Genomic DNA, 16189 nt, shown 5'->3' on the forward strand with positions numbered 1-16189 from the left:
ACTTTGGGTCTGGAGCTACCCTTTTTTTTTTAATATAAGTTTTCATAAGGAATGTGATTTTTTTTTCTCTACTGACAATTTAAAGGTTAGTTTATCTTTCTTCTAGGTGAAAGTTACTTTTCCAAATCATGTCTGTGTTCTTATCTATAGGATCTATCTGATATGTCACTTTCTAAGTAAGGGTAGTGGGCTGAAGTTCCCATAGGAAGGAGAAAAATACCATGCTCTCTCCAACTGAGATCTTGTAAGACAGTATTATACCAACCATCAACAGAGGTTGACAAAGAATTTTATCACTATTCATAAAAGTTTCTGTGCAACTGAATGCTATTTTGTTTTGTTCTTATGTGCTGGTACTGGGGCTTGAACTCAGGGCCTGAGTGCTTCTCTTACTTACCTTTTCACTCAGGACTGGTGCTTTACTTCTGTATGTAGTCATACTTCCACTTGTGGTTTTTTTTTTTTTTTTTTTAGATGGTTAAAAATAAGATTCTCTCAGACTTGTCTGCCCTGGCTGGCTTCATATCATGATCCTCAGATCTCATCCTCTTTAGTAGCTAGGATTACAAGCATGAGCCACCAGTGCCTGGCTCTGCATGCTATTTTAATCTCTCAAGTCCTCTTTGTCTGACATGGATATTCTTATGCTCATTTAGTGTTGGCATGTATCTCTGACTCTATTTGCTTTCATTTCCATGTAACGATTTCCCCAAATTTCATATGAGATTTCCTTTCAAAAACCATTTAATGTATTGGTTTACAAAGGCACTGACTCCATTTGAACTTATTGTGGTTATAAGACTTATTTCTAAAGTCCTATAGAAGTTTCCTATTTTCTCAGCTACTACTTACTTCTCTTTTGACCTATCTCCTTTATTCAGAGACAAATCTGTTTAAATATTACATGCATATCTTACCTCCAGTGAACCAGAAAAAAGCTGAAAGTGAGGAGGGACAGAGGGGCGGTACAGAAATGGAGGGAGGGAAGATGAACAAATGTAGGAATGCTATTCAATAGACACTATGTGGAAAATTAATTATGCAACCTGTGGGCAGGGATGGAGGGGGTAGCTGAGGGAATGCCCTAGAAGGGGTAAAATTGACCAAAAGGAATTGTACTCATTACCTGCCTTATGAAATGGTTACTTCTCTGTATACCTTAATAATAACAAAAAATTATATTAAATATTACATGCATAGATGGTAGAGGTACCATTTACAAGGTGTACAATTCATCCGCATTGGCACTTTCCTCCAACAAGGTGAGTTCACTCTCCTTTATCTGTCTCCCAACAATCCTTCCTGTATAGTAAATTCATGTAATATAGACCTCCTCACAAGTTTAATTTTTATTTGCTGTTTCAAGTATTTCATAGTGTTCTTAAATCCTCTTCTCACTTTGCTACAGAGAATACCAGTGAAGCTACCTGAGGGGTTCTGCACGTAAAACACTAAACTCTGCTTCTCTCCTGAATGCTGCTATGCCTGGGAACATAATCACAGTTTCAGACAGTGGCATTCGGAGGGTATCTCATGCTGCAAATGAGGAAGGGTCCATCTTTCTTACTAACTTGTCTTATCTCCCTCTAGTCTTATTCCTCCTCCCAGGGCACTCCTATTAACTACAGGTTAGACTTCCTGCATTAGTTCTTTTCCATCTCTGTATATATATATATATATATATATATATATATATATATATATATATGCATATATATATGTTTTTTTTTTACCATATTCTAGAGTTTTTTTTTTCTTTTCTATTTTCCAGATGTCTAACTTAGGTTTTTATTTTTGGACAGCCTTGCTATGTAGCCTCGGCTGTCCTTTAACTCAAGATCTTCCTGTCTCACTCTCCTAAATTATTAGAGAAATGTACCATTGCAAGGTTTTTGATAATCAGCACTGTATCATTCAGAAACATTTCTAGATTCTTAATTCTGGTAATCCTTTCATTAATTAAAAAAGAAAAACAAACTTCCTTCCTTAGTCCTTTCAAATCTCTCTGAGGAATTTAATTACAGCTCTTTAAAGGTCTCTTCTGTTTTCTGAATTGCCTATTTCCTGTGTAATTCTTCAGTTTACTAAACTTGCTGCTCTTTCCTGTCTGCAGACCTCTAACTCTCTACTGAAATTCAAGTTCAAAGGGCAGGCAGATTGTACATAGCATGTGGTTGTGGATGGCCCGTACCATAATCCAGGTTTGTTTTCCCCATAGGCTTTTCTCTTGAATAAAATGGTCCCCTAAATGCAAGGGACTAAGACAGGCTGACAGAACAGAAACCTTCCAAATGGTTCTTATGTGGACAGCGATATTTCTCTGAGGAAGAGCTGTTGTTAGTTAATTTTTTCTGCACCTGTAGTAAAGGTCTGCAACTGACATATACCTGCCCTGCTTTCTTTCAGTACCACACTACCACTCCAGACCAAGGGTCCTTTCTTTACAACATAGCTTGAATCAGAAGCTAGAAGAGTGCTGCCTAAAGCTCCAGACTAGGAGATCACAGTGGCAGCCCATGCAGCTTTCTATCTCATTTATGATTCATCCTAATGCTGTCTCCACTCCTTCATCCCTACCCCCCCGCCCAGGGACTCTACTGGTTGGAGATTCACTTTCTCTACAGAGCAGAAGTAGTTCTTCCTGGCAATGTTTTGGGTTGGGATATCATCCAGTCCAGTTCAAAGTTATTGTGGCTGTTGCTAAGTCCATTTTCTAGGACCAATAAGAAATCTTTAAAATGTATTTTCTGACATCTTCAGATACTTCAGAGAGGAGAAATGGATGAATATGCATAGTCCATTTCCCAGATGCAGTATCTCTATCAGCACAGGAATGGTAATAGCTCCAAACTTTCAAAAATAATGTTGCAGTAATTTACAAACAACCATATTTTTATTTTTGAGATGGTGGTGGTGGTGGTGGTGCAGGTGGTGGTAGAGTCATGGAGGTAGTGAATAATGGTGATGGTGAGCAATACAAGCTTTGAATTTAGGGTCTCAGGCTTGCTAAACATGCTTGCTCAAAGTTGGCTTTGGTTATTTTGGAGATGGATTTTCTTGGCTTTGAACCTTGATCTTCTGGATCTCAACCTCCTTGGTAGGTAGGATTCTAAGAGTAAGCCATTGGTACTCATTTCATTGATATAAACAGGAAAAAATCATTTAAGCCTTAATCCTTTAAGAAAATCCTTTAAATTCTTTCTTTTTTAAAAAATCACTTAGCTGGGGGCTGGGAATGTGGCTTAGTGGTAGAGTGCTTGCCTAGCATGCATGAAGCCCTGGGTTTGATTCCTCAGCTTCACTTAAACAGAAAAAGCAAGAAATGGTGCTGTGGCTCAGGTGGTAGAATGTTAGCCTTGAGCAAAAGGAAACCAGAGACAGTGCTCAGGCCCTGAGTTCAAGCCCAAGGACTAGAAGAAAAAAAAATCACTTAGCTAAAAGTTACAGCCAAATATATAACTCTTCTGAACAATGAATTAATTATTTATCTAAATGAATACTAGGAAATTATTTGGGAAGAGAACAAGGGAGGTATATATGAATGAAGGGAGAATGATGAGCAAATGCTGGTATTATATTCAATGTACATTATATAAAAACTGAACCATGTAACTTGAAGGTAGGGATGGGAGGGAGAAATTAGGGAAGAATGATGAAAAGAGTCATACTGATCAACAGTGACATTCATCAGTATGAACTGTACTTATAACCTGACTTAAGAAATTGTAAGCTGTTTGTACAACTACTTAACAATAAAATTTATAAAAAAGACAAGAAGTTTTTGAAAAAACTTTAAGGGATGTTTAAGATTAAGGGATATGTAATTATGTAACAATTAAAAATGTGTTTAGAGAGTTTGAAATAATAAAATTAGCATTATTGAACTTTCTGAATATTTACTGTACTCTAGGACTTATTTTGGACTATTATCTATTAATTCACTTAATCCCCATAGTAATTTGATGAGATTAAGACTGCTCTTTGCCCCAAACATAGAGAACCAAGCCAAGAAGGATCAAATAACTTGTGCAGGTCACACTGTTCTACATAGAAAAATGAATCTGATCCTGAGTAGTTTAGAAACACCTTGTGCATACCACTAACCCTCTTGCTCTGATGGCCAGCAATGTTTAAGATATGAGATAAAGTGCAAACCATATGTGGAACAACTCTGTGGAAAACATTTCAAGGAGAAGAATAGAACATATTGAATAGTATCTTATAGTAGTAGAATAATGGACAATACTTTCTTATTTTCATTTTCCAGAATGTTCCAAATATCTTACAATGAGTAATATTACTTTCAAAATAATAAAAACAAAAGAGAAGAAAAAATAAATCATAAGTAAGGAAAAATAATCCACTAGTAAATTTTCTAGCTTTGTGGCACAAATTGTTTAACAAACTATCCAGAGATGAAACTGCTTTCTAGTTTCTATCTTCTCTTAAGAGTGACTTAAGCTGGGGATATGGCCTAGTGGCAAGAGTGCTTGCCTCATATACACGAGGCCCTGGGTTCGATTCCCCAGCACCACATACAAAGAAAATGGCCAGAAGTGGCGCTGTGGCTCAAGTGGCAGAGTGCTAGCCTTGAGCAAGAAGAAGCCAGGGACAGTGTTCAGGCCCTGAGTCCAAGCCCCAGGACTGGCAAAAAAAAAAAATAGAGTGACTTAAATATATTTTGCAGTTTGAGGGAAACAAAGCTCAGAAAAGAGCCCTAGATCTTGTTCTGAGTTCTACTACTGTAGATCTTTAATGTCACAACTGACACCTGAAGTGACTGACAGGCAGATTTTCTTAGATTTAGAATGAGCACATCCCTCACACTAGAGACTCCATTAGTCCTTCAAGTGGTGCTCCTATCTGAGATGCAGAAGTTGTAAGTAGGTCCCATAATGGTGTCTTCTTAGAGATGAGGAAAGTAAGGCTTGGGGGAAGTTGAATAACTGGCCCAAGGCCACACACTAGTAAGTTATACTTAATTCTCATGCCATCGGATCCTCCCTAATAACAAGTAATTTATGCAAATATATATGGCCTATGTGGGGCACAGGGAGTTGATGGACAGATTGGACATAACTTTGGGAAACCTATATTCCAGACTTGGGATCCCTCTTTCTTGGTGTAGGTACAACTGTGGTCTTACAGCTTCTCAAACAAACAGCTGCTAAGCAGCCAGGAAATAAGAAATCTGCCTCAGAGGCCTTCATCAATAGCTGTGAAAAAAGACTAATTAAGAATAAAAGAGGAGGGGGAAAAATAGAGTGAAAAAAGGAGCTAGAGGGGGGCCAGAAGCAGACAACATGTCAAAGCTGGGGCTTGTATTTATACAATTCTTTGGAAACTGTTCTAGCCTCTTATCAGATGAGAAAAGCACCTGTATCACAAAGACATTTGGAGCCAGGCTTCCCATGACTGCCTAAGGGTCTGTTAACTCATTAAATGTTTGCTACCCCATGGAGAGCTTATCCAGATTGTTCTAACCCTGAGGGTCTTAAGACAAGGATATTCACAAAAGCACAGACTGGGGTTGATCCCCACTGTGCCTCTAGTCAATATCTGCTTTTTCTATTGATATTTTCACCACAACACAGCAAAGACAGCTATTTCTGTGATTCAATGGATACATACCAGATCCCTTTAACTGCACACCCCTGGAAGGAAACATGGGTCATGAATCAGTCCAGGTCAATTCAGGTTCTACCACATTTCTTGTATCTAAATGATAGTCACCACTGCTTACATTTTGCACAAATTTGTGAGGCAAGCACTCTTTCCACTAGGCCATATCCCCAGCCCCGACATTTTGCACAAATTTGTATGTAATATTTTGTTTGAACGTCTTCAGGGCACAAGTAGTCAAAATTTTCAAAAACTAAAAACTTTTGGCTAAATCATTCTTATGCTTTGGAATAATACAGAACTTCAATTTGCCATCTAGAAAGACTACAGAATGAACCAATATTTAATGAGCCATTTTACGAATTCGGAAATTAAGCTCGCCTGAATCTGCAAGTTAAGATTCATTTCTCAGCCTTTATTTTGAGTTGCTATTCAAAGCAGTCTATAGTCAGCACATATGTATTCTGTTATAATCTATCAGCGTGTTGTAGTTTGAGGTGAGGGTGGGGATGGGGACAGCAGGCACTGAGGATGGGTGAGAAGGAAGCAACAGAACTGCATTCAGGACACTCACCAGCGATGGCGCCAGCTAAGAGCAGATTTCCTGGGCTAACGTGTCCGTCTTCACTTGCAAGGGAAGCCTTCACATGAGCATAACACGGGAAGTAGATGGCCGAGAAAGGAATGTCCCGCAGAAAGCAAGCTTTGGCACCCTGTGCATTTGCAAAGGAAGAAAAACCACATGTAACACATATCCCATTGAGAAGACCAAGCTTCTTTGGAACCCACCTCAGAACAAAATATTCCTGGAGAAGACCAAATTTGTACTCGCAAGTTGAAAGACGAGCAGTAAGAAACAAGCCAAATTCTCCAAGTAACAAGTCTGAGTCTTGTTTATAGAAATAAAATTAGTTTGCTTGTATGCGGTAAAGAAGAAGTTTGTCCTCATGCTAAGATTTTGATTAAAACCTGGAACTCTGGCTGTCATATCCTCTCAAGTCCCTGCCAGTGGCAAGTCACTGTCATTTGGAAGATGTTTTGTAGTCTCAACAGAAGATGGGGTACTAGCAAACATGATGCCTCTGTGTACACATTAGAAAGGAGGAAGGGGCCCCATTTTTATATTATTTGAAAATCTGATGAAAGTGTTGGACTCTTTCCCAGAAAAAATTACATATACATAAAACAATTATATATCACTTCAGGAAGTCTTGGATCCCCTTAATTTTTTCACATACTTACCCACCATTTAGGGTTTATAAAACATTGACAAATACTTGCTCTTTAAGTCTTAAAGTATTTACAATAATTCTGACACATTTAAGAGCTCTGTATAGCACAATTAGCTCCTATAGCAAAGTTTTCACCAAATAACTTCTTGGTGCCAAGATAATGCCATGCAGAGGACCCGAGAATTGATGAGTGCCCAGAAATATGATATAATGTTCTACTGAGTAATAGTCTACTGAAATGTTCTACTGAAAACCACAGCACATATATTGTATTTTGGGTAGGCTGAATGGGAAGGAAATGACCACTTTTCAACACTTAATGATTTAATTCCATTTCTTTCACAGATTTCTAATAACTCTAAATTCCATAATAAAATATGGAGATCCCCAAAAGAAAACAATGAGTCTACCCAGATTCAACATATCTAGCCATGTCCACTGACATTTACTAAGGTCTAGGAGTGTTGGATCTTAGGTGTGTCTGCCACATGCTGGCTCTAATCTCTTGAAAGTTCCTTTACACCACACATCTGTTACTGTAACTATGGTTTGGTTTCTTTTTCCTGATAAATACATTTTATTCCTGACTCAAACTGAGGTTTTGCATTTATAAAACCCTTAGTTTTTTCTTAAACAGAAACTGTTATAGATTCATGTCTACAGCCTGAATAGAGGTCAGAAAACTAAGGTCTTCCTAATTAAGGTTAACTTATTAGCTGTCTTATAAAAGTAAGGAAAATAGGAATTTATACTTAATCCCATTCAGTTTAATCCTAGTTTGGTTCATCTTTCCAACTACAACAAACGCTTAGAATCTGGATTATATGCAGAATTGGTGGATACACTGGTTATTCCTGAGTAAGCTCAATCACAGATGTGTGTGCTTCCATTTACTGCACATATGGGTATTCAAAGGAATGGCCCATCTCATGAAGTGTCAACCAGCTCATTCATCTATATTTGTTTACCCCAAAACTGTAAAAGGTCTAAATTGAAGTTAAGATTTAAAATATCCATCACACCTAAACTCATGTTATACATTTACTTGGGCTCATGCGCTTGGCTTATCCACCAAAGGCAGAGCCAAAGTCAGGTTTCTAAGAGTTGCTCCCACCTCTCATAGTTTAATTGAGGAGAAACAGTCTTACAGCATAATATCACTACTTGAAAGAAGCACCAGCCTTTCATGATTCATTCTTTAGAAGGCTGTAATTCAGGAAGCTAGGCTATAGAGGTAATAGTAAAACTATCTTACCTTCAAACCTTTCTATAAATCCTATCCACATGTAGACTCTGTCCAGGTGATATTCAAATTAGATATGAAATATTTATCAAATAAAGACCAGTTAAATCCTTACCTCTGGCTTCTTCAATATAGAAAAAACCATCACCATATTACTGACATTGTAAACAGATCATTTGGAGTAGCTTCTTGGTCTGGTATAATTCTTCATCCAAATTTTGCTTCTTGTTCTAACTACTTATTTTTACCTTTAACCATATTACCCAGTGTTTGCATTTTATGGTGAGATTTCAATCTATGTGCTCACCTCATTTCTTTGCTGAACTACTTTCCATTTTAAGTTCTCCCCTCTGGTTATAAAACATGAAGTGTTTATCATACAAAAATGCAGAAAAATATCAAGAATGAATTGCCCACTAGCATTTGCTAAAACCTACTACAAATACTGTGAAAGTTGGGAGATATTCAGCCAACATAAATATTAGCAAACACTGCAGAACTGGAATTTTTCTGAAGTGGTTCTAACGTAAGTCCCCTTTTCTTCTTAAATTATTATGTAGAGGTTGTGCTTTGTTTTGGGAGGTCTAATTTAATATCCCTGGGACACAGGAAAAGTGAGGGCACATGGAGAAGTATCTGGGTTCCTCAAGGAACCTGGGTGAACCATTGGACTCATCTACTGAGATTTGATGAACCCCTAGTAGGGAAAATCACCCCCTCTGACACTGGGTAGTCAGTGAGCAAAAAGAACCTTTCTCACCTGTTAAAAACCACCGGAGCTAAGTAACAGGTTTGGAGCTTTCAGACTAAATGAGGTATTAACCTTAAAAGTCTACACAGGACCCACTACAGTACAAATGCAAGAAACAAATAGGACAAGAAGGGCTGCCTGCCTCACTTGGGACCTATATTATTCAGCAGCCCAGCACCTGCTCAGGTGTCTCCCTACAACAAAACAAAACCTGTTCTGGCTAAGTCAGGAGGTAGCCATCACTTGTCCTGTATCCCAGGCATCAAAGCCCAGTCCTCACAGAGAGCTAGCTTTGCAAAAGGCTAGAGAAGAACTTACAGACTTATTAAATTTCCCTGGCCTCCTTTTCCCCAGTACTTCCTCAGGGTCTTAGGCACAAAGGCAGGTGCCAATTTGCTAGGCTGCCTAAGGCAATCCCTGACCTGTTGCTCCCACACAATAAAAAGGGAAGCAGGATGTTGAAAAGCCTTTTAAAGTTCCAAGGGTGGAAATGTTTCTCTCCCAGATTCCTTGACGATTTCTTCACTTTGTGGTGAACACCCATTCTCCAGTCCCACATCAGACACAAAACCTGTTTGACTTGAATTCTACTTGCCTCTTGTATAATTTTTACCAAGTGATCAGCCATTCTGCGCAAGCTGTTTTGTATAAAAGGAAAATGCTGTTCATACTGTGTCAGCAACACAGGAAGAATTACTCTGGCCATTAAAAAAATTAATAAATGACAAAGTGTGTGCCACTTAAACCTAACCTCTCCATCTGCCTGGCTTATATGAAAAGCCCTACATTTTCCAGCCTGAACTCTGACGGATCTACAGGCAGACCTGTCCTTTGATGGTCTCCAACTGCCCCCAAATTTCCTTTGTACAAAGTAAAATCACAAATCTCTGGTTTGAACAAATAATTTGATCATACTGCCTGATTTCTCTTAGGAAAAATATAATTCTAATCTCTTAGTATTCACTAATGTACTCTGCAAAGGAAGGAATATTTTTTCTTTTTAAATAAAAGGACAACTAATATACAGAGATGAATAAAAAGCATCTTTAGGTAACTTATATGTAAATAAAGTTCCACAAGCTCTGGTTCTGCTCCAATTCTATGTTCTAACACGCTCCATCACAGCTCAACTTAAGGTCTAAGAAGACTTCTTCAAACCTTCACCTCGATTCACTTCAAGTTCATAACCCACAACTGGCCAGTCACTTAGACAGGCTTAGAGGTACTGGCCATAGAATCATCATGAAAGAAGAATCATTCATTTTGCTTCTTTTGCCCTTTTGATGTGGACACACTTTGTTGAAAGCCTGAGGAATCCCTGGATCAATTCTTAAGTTGCTAGAATGACCCACTAGTTTATCCTGGCAGCTTTATCTGGAAGGAAATTGTCAAAGTACAACACAACAAGATCCCCATACTTCTATGCTCACAGCCATCTCCCATGCCTTTTATTTTAAATCTCTTCATCTTGGATGGTTATCACACCTGCTCAATCAATCCAACAGTAGGAAAAGAGCTAGTCCTGAAGTATGGTGCTGATAAAGGAGTCAGGGCCAGGGCAGATCTTTACGCATGCTAATTCTTGCTTATTCTAGCCCTACCTGCAAACACAGCTCTAAACAGACTATTTCTAATACAGGGAAAGGTAATTACACTCACAAAGGCACCTCTGTGTCAGCTGGGGCACTAGGAGCCAGTAGGTCTGGGAGACGGAGGCTTAACAGAGACTCCAGCAGTGAATGCACATTGTCTAGCATGGGGGAAAATGCCAGACTGGGGGACCCTGCAGCATTCAAGACAACAGTGGTGCACCTTGTCTGAGGAGGTTATTTAATGCTTCTGGCACCTGTCGTTAGAGCCACCCTTCTTTTCCTACCTTACAGGTTTTGAATTTATTTGGCATGTATAATTGTATATTTTGATCTGGAGCTACAAACAAAGGGCAGCATGTTGTGTCTTGATCCCTTAGCATTCTTGGTTTTCCCCAAGCCCGTTAACCCTTAGTACCATAGCCTGGTGGCGTGCTTCCTGTCCAATCGAGGGATGCGTGGACCTCATGTGCCCAGCATTTGAGTAGGGTGAGTTTCTGAATTTTGCTGAGGAACACTTCTGGTGCCATAAGCCCTTGTACTGCCTAGTACTGATGTTAAAGCCAGTTAAGCCAGTCAACAACTGAAGACTTAATATGCAAAACCACTGAAATGCTTTCAATTTAAATATCAGATGCGAATAACTACTATTTTAGTCCAGAAACTACTAGACCACTGTTTTTTCCTCCCTTGATTTCATTGTAAATCTAACAACAGCAAAAATCATCTTGGCAACCTTTGTCTTTTCCTTGGGAAGAAAAGTAGGAAATGCCACTCTGCAAGTCCCACAGTTTTACTGTCACGACAGGCTATTCTGCAGGGAAAAGTGTTTATCACTTAAGGGACTAGAAACTCTATAGGTGAATGTCTCATCTTTCTTACCTGTTTTCTTTTCTTCCTCCCCCTACTTACTTATACCATCGCTACAAAGTCTACTTTTAACCTGAGTGTTGACTTAGAAATTTTAACATGCTGATTAAATTTATAGTCTCTGTATCTTTGCCTTCCTTCTGTATAATCCATGCTCTTAAAAACAGGCACCATTTTATAATTGTAAAATTTAAATATATAAATAAATTCTACCTGCAAATCCATGGAAGACCAGCTGAGAGTTTCTGATTCCTAGGGGAGTATTTCTTCCCAACCCCCCCCCCCCTTCTCTGTTTCTCTACTGAGAAGAAGGGCACTTTCCCAGCAACCTCTAGGACAAGGAATCACTGCTAGGCTACAACTCTTTGAAGTCTGTTTCACTTCTATTCTTTTTTTTTTTTTTTTTTGCCACTCCTGGGGCTTGGACTCAGGGCCTGAGCACTGCCCCTGGCTTCTTTTTGCTCAAGGCTAGCACTCTGCCACTTGAGCCACAGCGCCACTTCTGGCCATTTTCTGTATATGTGGTGCTAGGGAATCGAACCCAGGGCCTCATGTATATGAGGCAGGCACTCTTGCCACTAGGCCATATCTCCAGCCCCTGTTTCACTTCTATTCTTTAGATACAAGGATATAGAAATTTCTTTCTGAATACAGAATATATATTAAGAAAATCCAAAAACTTTAGGAAGACACTAGCTATTAGTAAATGCAGCATTGGCACCTGACAAAAAGTACCTTCCTACTAAGCCCACTAGTATCCATCAGCCCTATTCTTTTAGAATACTTTAAACAGTACTTTTACAAAATATTTTATCCAATGAATGTGGCTGCTTTAATGGACAATCAGTTTAAATATCTGATCTACCAGTTCTTATAAGCCAGTGACAGAATGAAAATGATTTTAGAGATGTTCAAGTTAGTTGCTTCTTGATAATCTTAAGTTCAATGAGTAATATAAAGTATTTGAGCAGGGCTCAGCACAAAGATTTTAAACAAATGGGTAAAAGTTACTATCAATGGAAAGCACACTGTCTTACTGGAGCAGAAAATGCTAATAAATGATGTGTTCTTTTAACACTGGCAGCTACAAAATCACTTGTGTGGTTTCATACCTGAATCCCAGTAGAGTTCACCGTTTATCAGGCTAGTAGCCAATATTTTGTTCAGTGAAAAACTTAATTCCACTAAATAAGTTTCTACAAGTTTGCTAAACTGATTGTACCCCCCCAGAGGCCTTTTTGGTTGCCACAGGAAGCATCTCTTTAATGTTTTAGTCAATTAACATTTCCTTACCCAGCTACCTTTTAAGTGCATACTTTGGTCACAGTTAGAAACCAGAGAATCTAAAGATGGTTTAATGTAAACAGAAGCATATCCCTCATTCTTAGAAAATATATTCAGAGAACTCTGTGAACAGTAGCCTAGGAAAATCATTGGGTAATGGAGCAATACCGGGGTCTAAAAGTAGAAGTTGGCACTTGCTAGGCTAGTGCTCTACCACTCGAGCCCTGTTTTTTACTAGTTGTTTTTTTAGGTAGGGTCTTGCTTCCTACCAAGGTATAATACTTGACCTTCTATCTGCTTATATTAGGCTCCTTTCATTTCTGAGATCCTAGGTTCATGCCACCGCATCCAGTTTCCCTAAGCACAAACAGTCTTCTGAACATATTACCTAGACTGGACTAGAACTACAATCCACCCAATCTTAGCCTTCCATATAGCTTGGTATGACAGACATGTGCTACTGTACCCAACTGTGGGTTGCATGAGGAGAGGGTCTTACAAATTTTCCTGATGAGGATGGCCTTCAACCATCGCCCTCCTATCCTCAGCCTTCTAACTAGCCAGGGTTACTAGAGTGAACCATAACACCTGGCTCATTTCTGTACTTTTTAATATGGAGGAAGGCAATTATTTCCTAAAGTTTAGATAAAAGACTTGTCTTACAATGAATCCTGTGAATACTTAGCAAGAATAATAAAATAAAAATAAAGTGAATAGCAGAACAAAAATAACTTAATAAAATATCTCTGAAAAAGATACATTTTACTGAAGCATGGGGTTGGAAAAGCAAAATTTTACTGTTGTACATCTTTTCATTTGTGCTGGTTCTGGGGCTTGACTTCAGGGCCTGATCTGGGAAAACTAAATTTTACAATTAAATACCCTTTTCTTTTTGGGCCATTCTCAGGGCTTAAAATCAGGGCTTGGCCAACAGTGTCTCATATCTGTAATCTTAACTACTCTGGATGCTGTGATCTGAGGCTCAGGTTCAAAGATAGCCCACGCAGGAAAGTCTGTGAGACTCTTATCTCCAATTAACCACCAAAACCTAGAAGTAGAGCTGTGGCTCTTTTGCTAAGAGACTGCAACTGGGCCCTGAGTTCAAGCCCCAGAGATGCCCTCCCCCCTCCAAAAACAAAGTTCATACTGTGAACACTGACTACTTGGTAGGCATCTATATCCTGATTAGTGAGTTCCCTGCAACAAATTCTTCTTGAATGAACAGAAGAATATTAATTATTTGCTAATATTTTTAAGAATTTGTTCTGTCCTCCCCATCAGCTTCTTTAACACTCTCAACTCCTTTGGGTATTGCTTTGCAAATACAGTATTTTTCCAGACATTTTATTTTTATTTGCTGTTCAAAAGCCAAAGCAGAATACCTAGCCAATCAGCATTTCAGATTATGCAGGTCTGGGGCAAAATAAATGCAATTAGTTAAGGCTTTTTGCCAGGATCCCATAGTTGAGTTTCTAAATAAAAGACAATAACTACTGTACTTTATGTACACTACATGCTAACCTTTGTTGTACGTGCTTTTCTGTGTTACTGTACTAAATCCTCACAACTGCCTTATGAGTATCTCCCTGGATATCTATGTCATCCTACATACACTCTCTCTTACATGGCTCAACACATCTTTATGTCAGAGAGATGGCACTGAACTTGAAACACAACATTGCCAGTTGAGTTACAAGGTATATTATCTACACAAATTGCCTAACCCCATCAAGCCTTCCTGTCCTCTGTTCTAATATGGAGCTTTAAAAGAAACAGTACCTGTCCCACAGGCTGTAGAGGATTAAATGCCATAAAGCCTATAAGCCTCAGCACAGAGTCCAGTGGAGTAAACAATCAATAACCATTAACTCTAATGAGCTTACAATTGAGTATACACTATTCTAAATCTGGCCTCTGGCCTTGCCTACCAAAGTGCTAGCCATCATATTTGATCCTGTTACCTTCAGATGCTTCAAATTCTTTAGAGAATTCTTATTCCACTGTCTCCAGACAAGAATGGTTTTCCAAATAAAATTAAAGCAAGCAGGCCATGGATGCAACTCAGTGATAGAGCACCTGCTTAGTATACATGAAGGTTGAATCTCTAACACCTAATTTAAAACAAACTCTCTCAACTTTTCCTTTCCTGACAAAAACACATGCTTTACTTTTTCTTCTAGTTGCTATTTTCTTTCACAGAGAAGCTTTTAGGTTGAGTGAGTTGTCTCTTTACAGTTCCTCATTGGGGAAGGGGGTCTACCATTCTATTTAAAATTGATTTATTAGCTGGACACCTGTGGCTCACATCAGTAATCTCAGTTACTCCAGAGAGAGCTGAGATCTGAGGATCATGGTTCAATGCCATCACAAGAAGAAACATACTTGGGATTCCTATCTCCAATTAACAACCAAAAAAAGCTGGAAGTGGAGGTGTGATGTGGTAAAACACCAGTCTTGAATGAAAAAGCTAAGGGACAGTGTGCAGGCCCTGAGTTCAAGCCCTAATACTGGCACACAAAAAAAAAAAAGATTACTTAAAGATAACCTCTGACCAGCATATTTAAGTTCTAAGGGTTTTTTGTTTTTGTTCTTTTTTGGCTCCTATCCCTTTGTCTGCACCACCACTCACTGCTCCCCCTCCCCTGTATCTCCTTTGGTGAGTGTCTCAGTTCATTCTAGCTCTCCACCTGACAGCTGCTTCTGTTCTCTTCCCCATCTGTGCCTCTTGCAGCTAATATGAGTGGATTATGGTTCTGCCATTGGTTTTCCCATAACCTGGGGATCTCACTCCCTCTCAAGGCTTTAGGCACACAGATGACTCTCACAAAACATCTATTGTCCCCATTCACCAGTAAGGCTCTAGTCACTCAGTACTTGCTTGCTCCAGGATCAGCAACAGTCCTAGTCCTGCCCTTGTCTATCTATATCTTGTCCCTTTAACTAAATGCTATTTCATTTCTGGACTTCTCTTGTATAAACAGCAAGGAGAAGATTTTTTTAAAAAGGGTCCCACAGCTTCTCAAATATTCTGAAATTGTAAAGTTTACATTATTACCATCTATCCATTTCTGAAGCCAGAACTCCTGCCTTTATTAGTCCAGGTCAGTATCACTACCCTTAGCTACATAGTCCTTTACCTTCTGTTGGGCTATATGTCCCTGCCTTTCAGGTTAACCATGATTCAGTCTCAGAGGCTTTAGAAAGCTGTTCTTGGCCTTCTTATTGTGAGTCAGTAGTAGACCTCACAGGTATCCCTGAACATACCTTCTGAAAGTTCATCTCAATGGCATATACTGTATAAATCATTACTTAGCCAATGGCGGAGCCACCCCTTACTGAGGTCGGCATTCCAAGCATTAGAAGGGAATGAATGTCTGAAACTTGGAAAGGGATCTCTCACCCAGTTGACCTTGCACATAACTTCTCTTACTTTCTTTGCTCTAATGTCCTTGTATGTAACATGCAAACACTAGCTTTTAGTTATTATTCATGTGCTCAATAGACATTCATCGGGTGTCTACCTATGTGTCAAAACTGTTACAAATCAGCAGTGATGAACAAATAAGTTCCTGCTATCAAATACATTCCAGATTAGGGA

At 38.9% G+C, this 16189-nt stretch overlaps 1 protein-coding gene across 1 annotated transcript in view; it reads right to left on the reverse strand.

Annotated features, from left to right (window-relative positions):
- The window catches only part of Slc25a13 (solute carrier family 25 member 13), a 178651-nt gene that overhangs the window by 3330 nt on the left and 159132 nt on the right, over positions 1-16189 (reverse strand). The window contains exon 15 of the mRNA XM_048340063.1: positions 6197-6335. Coding sequence (XP_048196020.1) covers positions 6197-6335 — 139 coding nt within the window. The remainder of the gene's footprint in view (positions 1-6196; positions 6336-16189) is intronic.

The sequence above is a fragment of the Perognathus longimembris genome, chromosome 2 (assembly GCF_023159225.1).
Source record: "Perognathus longimembris pacificus isolate PPM17 chromosome 2, ASM2315922v1, whole genome shotgun sequence".
In the NCBI taxonomy this organism is placed as follows: Eukaryota; Metazoa; Chordata; class Mammalia; order Rodentia; family Heteromyidae; genus Perognathus; species Perognathus longimembris.